The 19,886-nt window shown below is 36.6% G+C and overlaps 1 protein-coding gene across 5 annotated transcripts in view; it reads right to left on the minus strand.

Moving 5' to 3' along the window:
- LOC150101139 (uncharacterized) overlaps positions 1–19,886 on the minus strand; it is a 916,744-nt gene that overhangs the window by 336,366 nt on the left and 560,492 nt on the right. For all 5 annotated transcript variants that reach the window (XM_090401523.1, XM_090401522.1, XM_090401520.1 and 2 more), the window contains 2 exons: positions 16,922–16,975; positions 4,602–4,655 (listed from right to left, as the gene is read on the minus strand). In XM_090401523.1, the coding sequence (XP_090257649.1) occupies positions 4,602–4,655; positions 16,922–16,975 (108 nt within the window). The remainder of the gene's footprint in view (positions 1–4,601; positions 4,656–16,921; positions 16,976–19,886) is intronic.

Below are 19,886 nucleotides of genomic sequence, written 5' to 3' on the forward strand. Positions count from 1 at the left end.
GAAGGGATTAAGAATGACATCTGGAAGAAGGCTGCATTGTGAAAGCAGCACAAGGTGAATAATTGTAATAATCAGTTGCATGAGGAATATAAAGAGAAGGCAAGAAAGATGACTCAGCTGGTAAGCAGTAAAAGTGCAGTATTAGCAAAAAATTAGTAAATCAAGCCAAGAAAGGGAGTTTTTTTTCGATAAGTGGCAAGTACATAGCAGAATAATTATAGCAAGATGATATTAACAGATGAAACTGGTAACTATTGGAAAGGAAGTAGATGAGGTATTCACTGAGAGATTCATTAGGGTGTTTTAGTCATAATGTGAAATTAGGAGACGCTCAAGTGTAGAGATAATAGGAAAAGACTTATTGGTAAGTGAGCAAGAGGTATATGAGGAATTAAGTAAGCACGATATCAATAAGCAATAGTTGTGACATAACGCCACATGTCTTAAGGGAATGTTCCAGGTAGTTAGCATCAGTCTTAGCATACCAGTTTAACAAGAACTTTGGAACAGCACACGTTCCCAAAAGAGTGGAAGAAAGGTAAAATTGTTCCACTTTACAAACGTTGTGATAAGGTGGCTAAGGCTACAAATTATATGTCGATCTGTAATTAAGGTATCTGAGAGATTGGTAAGAGCTGGGATATAGAAGTGGATTGATAACAGCAGTATTCTGTGTGCTTGTCAGTATGGGTTTGTGAATGGGAAGTTATGTTTTACCAACTTTTTTACATACTTATTTTTAGAGGTACCTGTGGCATAGTATAATTATTAAAGGAACACATAGTTGTCGCGTGCTAGGAAAATGATAGAAAATAATAATTAATTGATATTTAAATAATTGGTTTTTTAATGATTACATAAAATAAAAGTCTCCCAGATCTTCGAGAGAGACAATCATTTTGATTTAAATTCAGTCAGTGTAATAGATATGTTATTATCTCTTATTAACATTTCCGATCGCCCTTTATCCGACACCGAAACCAGTGCTTTAGCAAAAGGCCTTGATTTTGCAGTTATTCCTATGAGGAAACAACTTTCATGAAGTACTCTTGTCTTGTTCCAATAAACTTTATGTTTACTGTGGATAGAATGCTCAGCAAGTCCAGATTCTTCAAGGTTAACAATATTTAATATAAGACTTGTGATCTTCCAGACAAATAAAAGCACGTCATCCAATTTGTTTAAAATAAGATAAGTTGCAAGAGCAAGGAATCTGGTATACTCCTGGAAACACCTATAGGTGGAAGCTTATCCTTAGGAGAAACAAGGAAGGTGGAAATTTTTCTGATGGTGCAAAAGGCAACAAAAATATTCAGTGGTTTTAAAATGATTGCTATGTGTTCAGAAATATCTTGCACATAAGAGACTAAGGGACAGGAATGCAAGTTATTCTATAATCTTCTATCGAAGATGCCTAAGACACTTAGGCAAAATTTCTACAATAAATAAGTTTTAACATGAGTTTGCTCTATTTTTATAGTTATACCAACTATTATTATGAGTTGGTATTATTATACCAATCCGATATTGAAACAGATTTTTCCTAGTTTCCTGCCCTGCAGATTATTGTCATCTGTATAGCTGAACTTATCTATGTTTTTTACTTCTGATCACTTCCAAATGGGTCTTTAATCCAATCTAATAATGCATTCACTATAACGATTAATGTTGTACCATGCTTGGCATGAAGTGATTCAGGAGTACATGAGGCAAACTGGCCTACTCCTCCTCAGAGGAAGGTTAAGGGCCTTGTTTGTTTTCTGGAGGGGAATTTTGAGCAGCAATACATCTCCCCATTGCATCCCAAATGCGTTCTATGGGGTTAATATCTTGGGAGCGTGCTTGCCACTCAATTCAATTAACCCTGTGAAGGTCGTGGCTGATCTGACAGATACAAACAAACTGTTTAATATAAATGTTCTTACACATATCTAGTCATGCCCTCCAGGTTATACTGGAGGGCATGACTAGCTATGCATGCATATATTACAAGTGATATTCGACAGTTTAGGCGGTCTGTTTTGGTTTAACGCATATTATTTAAAGGTGTGTGATATTTCATGGTAAATTGTATCTGAAAGATATGGCAACCTCCGATGTCAGTATAGTATCGGTTTAGTTTTTTTTTTTATTTGCCATTGAAAATGGCTGGAAAAATATATTGATTAGATAGTCCATCACATGTTGAAAAGATTCAGCGACTTTGTTACTCGAGTCCAATGATGAGAATGACAGAGTCAAATGCGAAAGCGATATTTGATAGTAAATTGTATCTGAGAGATACAACACCTATGTCAGTACAATATTGGTTTAGTTGTTTTTTTGTTCAATAATTTCTAGATTGTAACTGAAAATAAATAAACCAACATGTATTATATTTGCATTTTTTTTTTAAGTTTTATCAGTTGAACATGACATTGAACTTTGTTGCAATATCATTCACCAATCATGGTCCCTTTTTCAGCACTTGTAGCTTGGTGCGTCCATTAAGTATAATACCTGACCATAGCATATCACAATGCTCTTTGCACATGTGCTACGTTCTGGCTATTTTGTGTGGCAAAACACTTTCTACTTACAAAAAATAAGGCACAGCCATGGGCTCACCATTCCCCCCCACACACACACCACCACCACACACACACACACACACACACAATTGCTAACTTTTATATGGATGGAATATTTTGAGTAACATGTTCTAGATTCCCTCTCCTTTAAAACCCAAAGTCTGGCTTAGATATGTTGACAATGTTTTCGCTATTAGCTATCTGGTCCCATGGCTGCCAGACATTAGACATTTTCCTCAGCCATCTAACAAACAACAAATGCATACAATTCACAACTGAGATTGAAAAGCAGAATATTCTTCCTTTTTGAGATACATTTGTCACGTCTTCCTTCCGGCAGTCTTTCCTTCACTGTTTACCGGAAACCTACACATACTGGCCAATATATACACAAACTCCAACCACCACCACCCAACACAAAAACTAGGTGTTATTATCACACTAAAAAACAGGGCTTTGAAGATTTGCTCCAATGAACAAGCACTTATAGATGAATTAAAAGTTATCAGCAATACCTTCCTAAAAATGGCTACAGCTAAAATATTATCAACAAAATTCTTCACAAGACCTCACTTAAAAACAAAAATAAACTAGACTACAATACAACTGTAACTGTAACCATTCCATAGATTAAAGGGATATCAGAAAAAATAAACAGAATATTAAAGAAATACAACCTTAAAGCCACCTTTAAACTTCCTGCAAAATATAAAACTTACTCAACTCACCCATGGATCCACTCCCTCCACTGGCCCACCATGGAGAGTACCATATTCATTGCACCCATAATTTGCCCTATATAGGGGAAACAGGATGCACAATTCCTATCAGAAGAAAGGAACATAAACAACACATTAAATATAACAGCTATGGTCAAGCTGGCCTTTCTGATCATGCCCTGAATACTTTACATAGAATTGACTGGAAAAGCATATGGTGTTTACATCACACGAAAACGTGGTATGAACGTAAATTTAAGGAGGCCTATGAAATTCTTATCAACCATCCAAATCTTAACAGCAATGATGGTCTAAAAATCCCAAGAATATGGAAGGCACATATTCTACCCACATAACCTTTATTCCTAAGAGTTAATTATAAATAGGACTATAGGTAATCCAGGATCTTAAACCTAATATAACAATTCACATGTTAAATTAAGACATCACCGTTGCTGTAATAAAAGTATCTATATGAAAAAAAATTTTCTCTGATGTTGTCATAAACAGAATATAGCTTTGATGTAGTTATTTTATTTCATTTATTTTTTCCACTAGAGGTCAGGCCAGTAGGATAACTGTTAATCAAATCATTGCCTCTTTAACATACTATATGAAATATAATATAGCTTGTCTCTCTCTCTCTCTCTCTCTCTGTGTGTGTGTACTCCAGATGATGAGCTTCATATTAAGGTCGAAACATCGGGAAATTAAAATAATTATTTCTAACACGGTTGTAGTCTCCATAATTTGTCTGAAATGAATGCTGATCACTGTGTAACACTAAAGTCAAGGACACAGTACTGCCATACCTATCCCTTTCAACAACATTCTCACAATGGTAAACAGCACCACTCTCACACCAGATCAAGTGTCAGCTAGAATTGGAGGAAAGACTAAAATGATTCATCTATAAAGAGTACATTAACCCATTGGTGTCTTATCCAATTTTTATGGATACAACACCACTGACAATATGTTCTACGATGAACTGTGGATAAAAGGATGCAGACTACAGGCCTACTACTACCTTGTATCGATGGTGGTAGTATTGTAGTTAGACAATCAAGTAGGTGAAATGGGTGTAGTGGAGTATTGTGCCTTCCCACAATGAACTCTTGAACATGCTGGAGGTAGTCATGTACTAATAATAATACAGGCTCAAAGCAATCATTTTCGAATCATGATAAACAGAAATAAAAACAGAAAAGGAAAGAGAAAAAGAAGAAAGAATAAGGAACTGACTATGTAGTTTTACCAAATGAACATCCTCTTCCACCTAAAATAGGCAGGTATAAAAATAATATATTACCTTATCACCTTTTGATCCAGGTTTTCCAGGTTCTCCGTGAGCACCAGACGGTCCCTGAAATTAAAAAAAAAAAATACATATGACTTCTTTCTTTCAAGACTCTCAAGAATTAAATGATTTTTTTTCTCTATTTTCAAATCACTTTTCTACAGAAAACCATGAAGAAAAGATGTATCCCTGAATAGAGCCTTGGGTATTTAACATTATGCTACGATGCAATCTCCATAGAGTCAGATTCATCACAGTTATTTCATTATTGGTTATTTGGAGTTACGGAACAACTAAGGCTATGAGGTCAGCATATTATATCTGTTAATTGCATGTGTTCTTCTGGCCAGTTTGTTTTATGTGATGAAAAACCTGAGAGTCAAGGAGGGAAAACCATTCTACCTCTGTATGAGACTGGCTAATCTCACCTTTAGATGAATTCATTTTCTTTCTTACCTTAAGTTACCATGTTATAAGCACAAAACTGGTCCTTTTTGTTGATAAATAACCAAGTTATTTTGTGTTTACATCATTCTGACTATAGTTGTCTGAACATATATCCATAAACAGTCAAGTCTACATTCCACATGTTTCTCATACTGTTTAGAATCTATGAATATATAAAACATGTCAGACTAAGAACGAATATAATCTGAGAATGAAATGTTGATTTTTTTTTGCTTTTAAATAAATAAGTTTAAATAAAAAATTTTAAATTATTGGAACTAATAATTTCAATTTTTTATTAAAATATTTGTTTCACTAGTTTAGATTGTTGAATTTCCAGGCATAGGCTCATTGTTGATTGCTAGGCTTAAAGGCTATTTAAGGATATATTCTTGAGCATTTAAAACAACGTATTCTGATTTTGAGGAATTTCTTCACAAGGAAAGCCAAAATGACATATCATGATATATGGTACTAGGACCTATAGCACAAGGTGCAACAATTAAATTCCTGGAATAACTTCATACCATGAGTCATGCAGAACTACAAAACTGGACTTATTTGGAGATATCTGTGTTATAGCATTGAGTCATATCAAGCCAACAACTGATAAGCTGTAATAAAATTTACACGTGTTTGTTGTTTAGGGCAGAAAAATGGGAAAACAGAATTTAGGACAGCACATTAACCTCAGGTGTTGTGCAATGGTAGGCAAAAACACAAATGCAACTCTAAATGTGTTAAGAATGGCTTATGATCTTGATGCCATGAAAAACTCTCGTGTATCTGGGTTGCATAGGAGGTTTAAAGAGGGACAGGAGGATGTGAGAGATGAAGAATGGGCATATGATCTGAGTAACACAATACAATAGCTGTTTGTGAGTTTCACACCAAAAAATTAATCACAAATTTGAACCATCTTCTGCATTTCATCAGATATGTAACCTACTGTGACTTTTTGACCATGAAATCACTTGAAAGGATGGAGATTTTCTGGCATGTAAAATAATGTGGTGACTATAATAAAAAGCAGTCTGAAAAATAAGTTCCAGAAATGTCTTGAACTGGAAAAAAAGGCAGAGTTGCCTAACAAAGTGCACTGCTGCACAAAGAGATTACTTTGAAGGTGAACAGTAGCCACTAGTCAACGCAAACAAATATAGCTCATGTGCATTATGGGAATTTACTTGTCATTCCTTATATTGTATTTTAAGTTGAACAAATTATCATTTATTTATTTAGACACGATACCTATATATTTTATCTTTAGGCTTCTGTGTTATTTTTCCACCTAGAAATTCAATATGTCCACAATAATATTAATTTTTATTCAATGACTAGTTCTGCACACTTTATTCTGCTTCTACAGGATTAAGTGTACATAAATGTGCTTTAAAAAGATGATCAATATACAGAAAATTAACAACACCACTCAAAAAAGTACAAACCTACAAATCTTTACTATTATGGATTGCTAACAGTCTTTACCTTTTGAGCCTTGGAACTAATAATCTATATATTAAACATGTTTTTTTAATGTATTTTCATTTATGAAATTGATCCTAAAAAACAGAAATAAAAAACCATAATTGAATACAGGTATCCCTCGATTAATATGGTTAATTAATCACTCAATGTTACCGTGTATATCAAATCTAATAATCAATGGTAAAAAGTACAATTCGTCCCTGATCGATTACTGTACTAATAGTTCGTTTTATATAATACTCTTTTAGGAAAGATAAAAAATGAATGCAAAGTAAATGTTTAATAAATGCTTGCACCTACATTATTTACTGCAATTTTTTTATCTCAAGAAGTTATCAAGAGTCGTTTCAACAGTTTTAGTTTTTTTCTTATCGGCATAAATTCCATGATAACAAGCAAAATGACTCTCCAGACCTCAGCAAAAAAGCAATAAAACATAAAGAAAAAACATTGCAAATATAATACATGATGGTACAAATTAAGTGGATATTGAATCCAATGTTATTTCATAGCCGAATATAGAAACTACAAGTGCCGAATATATAGAAACTAAAAGTTTAGGCAGATGCAAGCATAACCAACCTTATGGGCAACCGTACTATAGGTGGAGTAAGCTCCAGATTACTTTTGCTTAGTATTTTCCATAAATGTAAAGCACATCTCCTAGAGGACATGTATGATAAATAAGCCTTTGCCTCTCTATTTCAGTAATACATGATGGCTTATTTATTTTCAGTTACAATCTAAAAATTATTGAACAAAGAATAAAAAAATAAAAAATAAAAAACTAAACCATACTATACTGACATCGGAGGTTGCAGTATCTCTCAGATACAGTTTACTGTCAAATATCACAAACCTTTACATAATATGTGTTAAACCAAACTGACAGCAAAAAACAGTGCAGAATAACACTCGTAACATATGAATGCACAGCTACTCATGACCTCCAAGCTATGCACTGAATTGTGTGAGAATATTTATATTAAGAATTTTGCTTGTATCTGTCAGATCAGCTGCGAGCTCCTCAGGGGTAAAGGCGCGTTAATCAAAACTCTTGCTGCATATATCAAGGGATTTGCCACAATTAATTTCGCCACGATAATCAAAACCGCGTTAAGCGAGGGATACCTGTATATGATATGTACACATGGGGAGGTTACAAGATATTATGTTGGACTAAATGAAAAGTTTACATCATTTCTATTTCATAATGACAATTTTCATCTAGATTAATTTTATCTGTCCAGACTCCAATACTGTCAGATCTTATATTTTGGCCTTCTAAAGCACTTCTTGGTGTATTAATCTACCTACATCTTGGCCTTCCTCTGACAACGAAAGATTACCTCTAAGTCCTGTCAGCGTAGTGCAGCTGATAGCCAACAAACCGAAAGACAATACGAAGTGCCGCAGTTGCGAAACCGAAGTTACTGAAAGGAAAAAAGGGATATCGTGCGATTTCTGTTGCAACTGGCTACACACTTCCTACGTGAAAATAGATGAATCAGTGCTCAAGCTTTTTACTGAACTGAACCAGCCTTTTTTCTGTTCAACGTGCCTTCCTTCTGTTAAACAGCTGCTGAACCTAGGCAAACGAAAATCTTGAACAACACCTTAATAACACAACTGATACTTTCTTGTCCAAAATCCGAAAGATGGAAACAAAGCTCGAAATACTTGATGACCAGCGGCTGATTGCAAGTGCATCTGTACCCACTAACGAACTCCGTGATTTAATTGCATCGACAGTACATGCGTCGCTTGAGGCTGAAAACAGGAGACTCAACGCTGTTATTCTGAACTTTCCGGAGGAAAAGGTAAATCTTTAAAAGAAGAAGTTAGCAAACTAGAAGGTGAATGCAACTTCGATCCAAGGAATATCATCAAATGACATCGCTTCGGTCCCATAAAAAAAAAAAAGAAAGGACGGAACGAACTTTCCATGTCTCGTGAATGTAATCTGTGATACACTGCCAAACACTTCCAAATTAATAATGGCGATAAATAGCAAGCTAAATGACAGTTGTCCCAATCGCATGTACGTGCTCGACCTGACTTAACCTTTGAACAAAGGGAACAAAGACAGCAACTCCGAAGACAGCTAGAAGAAAAATGTCAAAATGGAGATAACAGCTGGTCCAGCTGTTGTCTCCATTTTGGCATTTTTCTTCTAGACTACAAACCAAACTAGTGCAAAAACCAAGTGATGCCACTAGTAGCCACCGAGGAGACCAGTATGCAGGCACAGCATAGGAAATGTGCAAGACCCTTGCAGTCAAATCCATGCCCCACAGACTCTTGCATATCCTCTACACCAACATCCGTGGTCTCAACTCCAACCTTAATAGTATTCACTATCATCTACAGTCAACCAAACCCCACTTACTCTTCTTAACAGAAACTCAAATTTCACCTTCCCCTGGCACCATCCATTTCAACCAACCAAACTATTCACTAATAAGATTCACATAATTATGCCACCTTATTATTTACATAATAAGGTGGCACACCTTTTGGCAAGGATGACCTCTCCTATTGCTTCTGCCTTAGTATCTCCACTCTGGGCCTGGCTCCCACTGACGAGACCTCAATAAAGGTCGAAACCGGTATGGGTAGTGCCCCCCCCCAATGCATAGCAGTATACATGTCCGCAAAGAGATGTGCTGTGCATTATGGGAGATGTTGAGACAAGGAGTTAAGAGCTTGATCCACCTTTGCTGCGAGTTGCCCTTCAGTTTGCACCTGAAGATATTTTCAGGTGCAAACTTTGTTTGCTCAAACTTGGATAAAGGATTGAACTAAATTTATTATATTCACTATTTAACTCCTTTCAACCCAAGGGTGGTATGGCGTATATATTCGCTCTGACATACCCTGCCAGAGAGCACCTAATCTAGAATCGCCCAACTTTGACTAAAAATATCCTTCCCCCACTCAGTAAAATTCTTCTGCTGTCTCTATCACTCTCCCAGTACCACCAACCACTCTGAGCTCTTTAATTTCCTCTCCTCAAAAGTTGATTTCCTCCAGTCCCACTATCCTAATAGTGAAATCATCCTCCTAGGTGATTTTAATGTCCATAACACCAACTGGCTTTCCTCTTCGTTGTACAGATCCTGCAGGCAGAGACACTGAAATATTTGCCATCACCAATGACCTAACACAAATAGTTCGCAAATTGACCAGAATACCAGATAATGCAAATCACTCCCCAAATATCCTAGATCTCTTCCTTACCAATGACCCTTCCAAATATAGTGAATGTAGTGAACCCCATGTTTAATTCTGACCACAACCTAGTGCTCATCTCCTGCCCCATGCAACAACGCTTACACAGTCACACTTGCATGAGTAGTCTGGCATTATGACAGTGCCAAGTGGGACAGCCTCTGAGACTGCTATGCTTCATTCCCATGGTTGGGACTATTGTTTGCAGTCTTTCAATCCAAACATAGGCACCGAACACATCACCAAAGTAATCCTCACTGGCATGATAACATACATTCCCCACACCACTCTGAACTGCCATCCCCTATCCAAACCTTGGTTCTCCAAAATATGTGCCAAGGCTGTACTAATGAAAAACCAGGCATACCACAACTGGCTCAGATTAAGAACTCCATCCTTCTTCAGTGCCTATACTGAAGCCTGAAACAGATGCCTAAAAAATTATCAATGATTCCAAAACAGAATTTGAATGGGCAAAAAGCAGGAAACTTGCAGCCTGTCCTAGCAGCAGCCATGCCTTTTGGTCTCTTGCCAAAGCAATTTGTCGCACTTTTGCCCTACACTATTCCCACCCATATTATACCCAGATGACTCAATTACAACATCACCCACTGAAAAAGCTAATCTCCTGGCTTCACACTTTGCCTGCAATGCATGCATAACCAACAATAGCAAATTCCCCCCCAGTCATTCCAACTGCCCAACATACAATGCCCCTGTATCCTTTTGCCAGAAAGAGATCATAAACCTGTTGTCAAAATTAGACACAAAAAAACGCCCCTGGCCCTGATGGTATTCCTCCAATTGTCCTGAGGGTCTGTACAGCAGAACTGACTCCTCTCCTATGCCATCTCTACACACTATCTTACTCCACTGGTATATACTGGGTGATTATAAAATAACGTCAAGTGTTCAGAGCCCTCTAGCGAGTAATGTATAGGACGAAACACACCAATATTCGGTAAACATACACAGTGGAACATGGGGATTCGATTTAACAAAAAAAATAGTACCAAAAGTCGCCAACAGGGGAAAATTTGGCGCTGTTTACCAAGTAAAATGCATTAATTTGCATTAGCGCGTTTCTTGTGAGCGATCATGCAATAAAAGGAAAGCCTGTGAGATTTCTTATCATACGTAGACGAACTTCTTTTCAATGCCTCTTACCTCACGTGAGCGTGCTTTGTTAGTCAAACTCTATTATCAGTGGAACAATAATGCCAGTGCTTGTCTTTGTGAGTTTCGGCGTATGAAAAATTTACGAAAAGGACCGATTAGCGTAACAAACTTATGAAAACTGATTCGCCGATTTGAAACTTCAAGAACTCTAGCAGTGCAGGTAGGGAGGGGATGCAAACCAATCAATCACCAACAAGTTGAACAAGATGCAACTGCTATTGTGGAACAGGAGATGATGAATGTGCAGGGTACCAGCAGTGCACGAGCAATATCCCGGCAAACGGATATCGCATACACAACAGTGTGGAAAATCCTACATCAGATGTTGAAGTTATACCCCTATAAAATCAGTCGTGTTTAAGAATTGCGCCCTGGTGATGTGACCACACGAACTGACTTATCTTTGTAGCATGCATGGAAGTGGATGATGCATGGCCATGGCAGATTTTATGGAGTGACGAAGCGCACTTTTATTTGAACAGCGATATTAACACACGCAACTGTCGCATTTGGGCTGCAACAAATCTGCATGTGTCTGCAGATGCCTATCCACTCGCCCAAAGTCACAGTGTGGTGTGAATTTACGGCATCTTTTATCATCTGCCCATACTTTTATGAGGAAAATCGCCAAAATGAACCAGTGACCTGTTCCATCAATGCTAACAGGTATGCCAATATGTTACAGAACTTTGTGGTTCCACAACTGCAGCAAACTGGATGTCTCGATTCAACCATCTTCATGCAGGATGGTGCACCACCCCACATCGGACTTCAGGTACAGTGTGTTTTGCAACAACATTTCTGTGACAGAAGAATCATTAGTCGTGCATTTCCCACGCCATGGCCACCGCGATCGCTTGATCTCAATTCTTGTGACTTTTGGGTGTGGGGATTTCTTAAAATCGGCTCAGTTAAGTAAGTTTGAGTGCGGTTAGTAGTTGGAAGGGGGAGCCAATCGTTCAATGCTGTTGGCACACTCTCCCTCGATGAGTCTTTGGACTCCCTGGAAGTGTCAAATAATAATAATAATAATAATAATAATAATAATAATATTCCAACTTTGAATGATCGAATAACGTTACATGTGAGACAAATCAATTCCAATATGTTGCGAGCCACTGTGGAAAATGTCGTGCACCGTATGCAGTTCCTGGAACATCAGAATGCTGGTCATATTGAACCTCATTTGTAATTAACAATAAAAGTCATGAAATTGATGTGTGCTGTTTCTCATTTGCCATTTAGTCATTCATTAGTCACACCTACTAAAATTAATTTGGCAGCGCCAAAATTTTCCTGTTGGCAACTTTTGGCACTATTTTTTTTTCGTTAAATCGAATCCCCATATTCCACTGTGTACGTCTACCGAATATTGGTGTGTTTCGTCCAATACATTACTCACTAGAGGGCTCTGAACACTTGACATTATTTTATAATCATCCGGTATATCCCAAAGCCTGGAAATTGGCCTATATTCAATCCATTCCCAAAAAGGGGAGACAAATCGCTGCCATCTAACTACCGCCCTATTTCACTCACCTCAATCCTATCTAAAGTGATGGAGAAAACCATCAATTCTCAACTACTACTTTACCTCGAAGGTACCGAGCTATTAAGCGACCACCAGTACGGATTCCGCCAATGTCGATCAACAGGTGACCTGCTCTCATATATCACCCATCTCTGGACATATACTATGGAAAAATTTGGTGAATCCCAAAAGTTGCACTCGATATCTCTAAAGTCTCTGACCAGGTCTGGCACAAAGGCTTATTAAGCAAACTTCCATCATTTGGACTGTCTCAGGACTTCTGCAGATATATCACCAGCTTCCTGCCCGGACGCACACTATGTGTAATGGTAGACGGCTCCCTATCCTCCCACTATCCAACTAATGCTGGGGTCCCACAAGGTTCAGTTCTCTCACCGACCCTCTTCCTTCTATACATCAATGACCTACTTCAGTTGACCTCCAACCCAATACACAGTTTTGCAGATGACAGCACATTGCACTCTTCCCTTTCATTTGATAAACCTTACCCTACACAACTCCCCTTAACGCAGACCTCCAAAACATCCTCCGATGGGGCTCATATAACCTCATCAACTTCAACGCTAGTAAAACCTAGTTCTGTCTTATTTCCAACTAAAAAGAACCATTTTCACCCAGTGTTATTTTTGATAACACTCAAATCCCCAGACAAGATGAAATTTCTCTTCTCGGAATTACCATGATATCAGGCCTCTCCTGGCATAAACACATCACAACCACTGCATCCTCAGCTTCCAAAAAACTAGGCTTTCTCTTTCGCTCAAGACGTTACTTCACTTCAAAACAGCTGTTAACCTTATACAAATCGCAAATCCGCCCAGCTATCGAATACCGTTCTCATATTTGGAGTGGGGGCTCCCAAAAGCTCCCTCAAAATGTTCGACTCAATACAGAGGAGAGCAATTAGACTGATAAATGATCCATCTCTTACCGACTCACTTCCCCCCACTTTTACATAGACATTTAGTCTCTGCAATTTATATATTCTACAAATATTTTCATGGAAAATGCTGAAACAACATCAATAATTCCTCCACTCTGTACTAAACCCATTGGAACACGTAGAGCCATCTCCCAACATCCCTTCACAGTACACCTTGAAACCCATAGAACAAGCTTCTTTTCCTCCTCCTTCATCCCTGCTACTGCTGTACTGTGGAACAGTCTTCCCCCTGAGTTATTTCCCAAGAAATACAATATACAGGCTTTCAAATCAAATGTTAACAAGTTCCTCCTTTCCGATCCCATTACCAATACGCGGTACTAAAGTACTATAGGTTGATCAGCCAACCTCTCGTATATGGGCCCAAAATAAATAAAATAAATAAATAAATACCCAGGAGACCAAATCTGCATACAGTAGTCCAGGTCATATCAAGACCTTAAAGAGGGAAAAATGATTTTTTTATCCATTTGATTAAATGTACCAAGAAATTATATTCTTGTTTATATATTCATGTTCAGTTATATTCATGACTAGGCTATTTTTATACAGAGGCTGATGACTTCGCATCAATTGCTGTAGTATCCCGTAAGCAAACCACACATCCTTTCAGATGTGCATAATACTATGCATTATGCGAAGGAAGAGTCGCTACCTTTATTGACTCTTCGCATAATGCTACCTTAACAATACCTTTATTGAGGTATTGTTAAGGTGTGGGAGGGAGGGAGTACCTTTCTCCAAAAACTGAGCAATCTGCAATATCACTTGAAATCTCAGTGAGTATCCCAAAAGGATTGCTCCTAAACTCAAACTCTCGATGGTGGCTCTACTCAGTTACAGGGGGAAAAAAACGTCTCCAAGCAGAAGTGCTCTACTCCCAAGAATCAAGCCCGAAGACAAACATGTCATCAGTGGGAGCCAGATCCAGAAGACATACTAAGGTTGAATAAATGCAGAAGTAATATATTCCCATATACAAGCAGTAAAAAGGTGAAAAGCAGTAGAAAGGTTGTTCACTTGATTACAAATTAAATTAAACTTACCAAGAATTTATATTCTTGTTTAATCCTTTATCCAAGTGTAAGCAAACAAAGTTTGTGTGTGAAGTATCTTAATGACCAGGCTACTTTGTATATAGAGCATATAATGCTATATGCATAATGAATAGTATTATACAAAACTGAAAGGGTGTGTGGTTTGCATTATGGGATACTAAAGCAATTGATGCAAAGTTACCAGCCTCTATATACAAGAAGTCTAGTTAGAAATATATTTTATGTGCACACTTTGTTTGCTCACACTTGGATAAAGGATTAATAGAACAAGAACATTAACAAATTAACAAGAATATAATTTCTTGGTAAGTTTAACTTAATTTGTAACCAAGTAACAAACTTTTCTCTGTATGTTAATGTTTGTTTCGACATTGCGATTATCCTCTGAGTTGTATGTGCAAAATTTGGTGTGACTTTTGAACTTCAGTTTCCTATCCACTGTAACTCCAAGATCTGTAGTCTCATCAGTTTCTTGTAGCAAAATCCAACCAACCTAATATGCCATTAGAAATTTCATCATGGCAAAGTGTATAACTGTACATTTACTAACAATGAATAGACAGCCATTGTCATTTGCCTACTGTTCTATCTCATACAAATCATTCTGTAAGTGCTGGATATCAGTAGCACCTCCCCTAATTTCTCCTGACTACCTCTGCATCACTAGCAAATAGCTGAACATCTTCTATCAGCTCCTTTCCAATAATGTTGATGAACAGATTGAACAACAGCGGTTCTAGGACCGGTTCCCAAAGTACACCACCAGTTGTCATAAATCTGGTGGATTTATATCCACTGTATACCATTTTCTGATACCTGTCCATCAACCATTTACTTATCCACATCAAGAGTTTATATTCCAATCCCATAGTCTCCAGTTTATGCAACAGCTTATCGTGTGGTATTCTATCAAACACCTTAGCAAAATTCAACAGTATCATAGTGTGTATCTCTCTCTCTCTCTTTATATAGTATATTCCCTTTATCCAACTCAGCTATAATATTGTTATAAAATATGAGCAAGTTGCTAAAATGATGATCTCCCTTTAGTAAACCCATGCTGTTTATTGCAGAGTATAGCTTGTCTGTCAACTCATTTCTGCATGCAAGTTCTTACCAACTTCTTTAGAACCTTCACAACCATCCCAGAGATACTAATAGATCAGTCTTTAGAAACATTTGATTTTGTAACACTTGTACAGTGGAACTATCGTACATTCTTTCCATTCTTGTGGTACCTTTACTGAGCTTAGGCTTAAGTTATACAAACATCATTCTGTCCTATTATCCAAGTTGTGCAACAGCTCTTCAGTCTGATTCTGATACACCTCAATCGTTATAGTGCTGTGAACAACACTGCATAAACCTGGTTGATAGAGCTTTACCAAGTGAATACTGATTGTTTGAACAATCTCACCAGCTTCTGACAGAAGGGTACCATTTGCATTTAGTAAAGTTAATCTTCCATTCAGTCATTTTCTTTCTTTCTCTTACTTGCAGCATAAGAATAAAATTCTTTTAATTTGCCTTTAGCCTGCACAGCTAATTTCTTTTTGTACTCTGATTTTGCTTTCTGCAGAATACTTTTTTCTGCAAAAAAGCAAAATCAGAGAATAAACTTTTCTGGCTGGTGCTTTATATATTTCACCATATAACTTCTCTCATTGTTATTCTCATGATATTCCTTCAACATCATCTTCTTATGAATCTCTTTCTTAATAAGACTGCATATCCATTTTACTCCCACCCTATTTGTTCTTTGAACTCTAGGGATACATTCAGATATTGCCACATTTAAACGCCATTTTAAAGCTTCCCATGCATTACTGATATCTATCCCACTCAGTTACTGATAATGTGTGTTCAAAGATAGTAGTCTCCTGAGTTGGTCATAATTTAATTTTCACTTTGTAACTCAGTGTATAACAGATGCAGAACAAGTATAATATAATCTTACTTCTGTAATGTTTCAAAAAACACAAGATTTATACTTTTCAGCAAGTTCTTGCTTTGTTTATATCTGCTATGATGCAAACGTAGATTTCTCTCATAGGTGGAAAACAAAAAATAAAACAGAGTATAAGATAATATTTATATTTTCAGCTTATGTGTTCTGATAACATTTAAATGAATGTAATTAATAATAGATCTTAACCCTCCATAATCACTGGTGATTTTCAAAATTTGAAGAATTATGCCTGTACAATGCCCAATAAACTTTAAAGCTCAAAATATAGTTTCATGCATTTTTTTCTTTTGTTCTCATTAGTTTCATTTGTCATAAAAAAAAAGACTCAATTTATATTCTTCATTCACTTTTTAAAAAATTACATTAAAAATTATTTCTAGTTTCCCAAAGTTAGAAATGATGGACATATCAGGTTTTTAAGCCAAACTTCTTAAATTAGACAAGTGAATTTTTCATGATAATTACCGGTAGGCCAATGAGTCCTGATTCACCCCTCACACCCGGAATTCCTGGAAAGCCCTATGAAATAAATATATTCATTATAAATTATAATTTCTTATGTCTGTAAGTGAAGTATAATTTTTTTTTTTTTAAAGTGTTAAAGCAAATGTTGTTAAACAATGTTTAACAACATTGTTTAACATTTGCTTTATATCTCATGAACTCTAATAATTTTAACAGTGGTTGGTGATGTATATTATTAGATTACTTTGTCTTCAAATTTAATAGCTTTTGTAAGTATAATCAAATTGGCATCAATTATGCTTAGTTTTATACTCAGTTATTATTATTATACCTCCATGGAGTCAAAACACAAACTGTGGGAAGTCTCACTGTCTCACACACATTACCCAAAGAATATGTCAAATTTATTTGCTATCTCTTAACTCGCAGTGAACACATTCCAGTCACCCTCTACTCTCCATGCAAAAAAACTAATTCTAATCCCAATTTTCACATCCTCTTATGCAGCTTCCAGGGATGGCTTCTAGCTCTCTCTCTCTCTCTTTCAGTCCCATTCTAAAAAAACATTCTACATTAATGTGGTAATGACCCCCTTAACTTATACATATCAATCATATCAATGGCTCCTTACCCTATGTAGGCTCTGCAACTTTGCATTTCTGAAGTCTTTCTACATACTCAATATTCCAGAGACAAAATGACAGGCATCACCTTAGTCAATCATCTCTGGACCTTTTCCAATATTACTTCATCCTTCAGAAAACAAGGTGATGAAATTAGCACGAAAAGTGATGCACGAGAAATTTAACTACATCAAATGCCGTATGGCTCAAGAAATATTAAACCTAAAATTTATTGATTCCTACAAGAGTTAAATATTTCTTTAACCACATATTTCTGAATCTCACTTGACATATTTATCAATGCTCAAATGGATTACTTATGTAATATACTTTTATTATATGGGCATCTCCATGGAATCTAAGAGTCATAGCTAGAGTAAAAAAAATAGTCTCTATTCACACAATACCTATCATACCTTAACATACTCTCATGCACTGACAAATCTTGACAACCTCTAGCAGCAGCCTGTTCCACATTCACTCCTCTCCAAGCAAAAGATCTGGTTTTCACACCCTTGCTAAATTATACTCTCAATAACCTCTGAGGATGACCTCCTGTTCAGAGGTGTAGGCCTAAAAGAAATAGTGCCAGGGCTACCTTGGAAACAAAAATCCAGAGCACGAAGTGTGCCATTTTTATTATTATTATTATGATGGCCATATGGCAGAGAGATTGCATTGTTTTCAGGGAAAAAAAAAATGACAAGAGCGACAAGCTGCTATTTTTTTGACCGAAAGCAATTCTTATAATTTATTTTAATGAATTTAAAAATTTTGATAGTTTTAAAAAAGTACCAGGATGTCGCTCTGGCCCGACTACACCCCTGCTCTTGTTCCTTTTCTACATGTCATGTATTGAGAAATTTCTTCTGTGTCAATCATATAGACCACTTTAGTAATTTATATATTTCTATTATATATCCTCTTTCCTGCCTACAAAAATGTTCAGCCCACACACCTTCAAACATGCTCATGGTGAGAATTCCAGTTCTATCAATATCTTGGTCATCTTAGTCTGTAGATCCTCTCCATCATCTCATTTCCAAGTAACCCAGAACCAAACTCATGCATAGTAGCAAGAGTTGGCTTATTTATGCCTTATAAAGAGGGATAATCTTACAATTCGGCACATTAAACCAGCATTAGATATCCTAAGACCAAACTATCAATCTATTTGAAATCATTCTGCAGAATCTCTACATCACTTATTAGTAGTTGCCTACCCCTAGTTTGCTTCATAAGCAAACAACTTGATATTCTCCCTTAGATCATTCCCTTTAATCACTAATGTACAAAATAAACAGTAGTTACTCCAATACAGAGCCCTGCAACAAACCACTAGTTTCCAGGATTCAATTCCATATATTATTCTCTGTCTGTCTGTCTTCAAACTACCCTGTTATCCATGCCACAACTTCATATCCATTCTCATTTGTTCTAGTTTACACAACAGATTTCGCACAGTATGTCAAATGACTTTGTCACTTTATCCAAAAACTAGATTATTAGAGCAGAATATACTCTTCAAAGTTGTGCTGTTGTGCATAGTTACATATGCTTTTTAAACCCATTCTTGAATTTTGCTTTCAACAACAACTTTTCCAATACCTAAACCATCACTCCTGAGAAAATAATCAGTCTGCAGCTTAAAGCCTTTTTTTATGGAATGGATAGACCTTGCACTCTTCAACTCTGGGTACCCTCCATTAAGTTTTAGAAAATTATTTCTTTGTAACTAAATAAATTATTTTGCCCTCTTTTCGTTCCCTTGGAACTTGACCATAGCTAAGGTTTAAAGAGCTTAGTCAAAGGCATTGTCAGTTCCCTTGCACATTTTCAGAAAACCCTAGCTGATATCCCATCTAATTCCACAGCTGTATTTACCTTGAGATTCTGCAATATCCTAAGAACATCCAATTTATCCACCTCTGTTCCCACATTAGTGTCTGTCATATAGGCTAAAGCAGTAACCTCACCAGGATGATATACCCTTGCAAAGTGGCCACTCAGTAACTCAAATATTTTATCTGCTTCTGTCTTCTCGTGACCATCATAACTCATTAAAAGGTTAAACTTCCACAGTCATTCTTCCTCTTACTTACCACATAACAAAAGAACTCTTTGGGATTTTCTTTGACCTGCTTGGGTAGATTATTCTCATAATCTGATTTTGTCTTCCTTGCCATGCTGGTCACCTTTCTTGCCTTAGCCTTGTACTCTTCTGATCCTATGACTAGGTCTAATAACCTTCCATGCCTAGTCCTCTCCATCACATGCTGCCTTAAGTAATTGTCTTTTAGTAGATGTATAAATTCTATTTCTTTCATGCTATGTGATCTTTC

Source organism: Typopeltis vanoorti, chromosome 12 (assembly GCF_054136105.1).
Source record: "Typopeltis vanoorti isolate ZY-2024b chromosome 12, IOZ_Tvanoo_1.0, whole genome shotgun sequence".
In the NCBI taxonomy this organism is placed as follows: domain Eukaryota; kingdom Metazoa; phylum Arthropoda; class Arachnida; order Uropygi; family Thelyphonidae; genus Typopeltis; species Typopeltis vanoorti.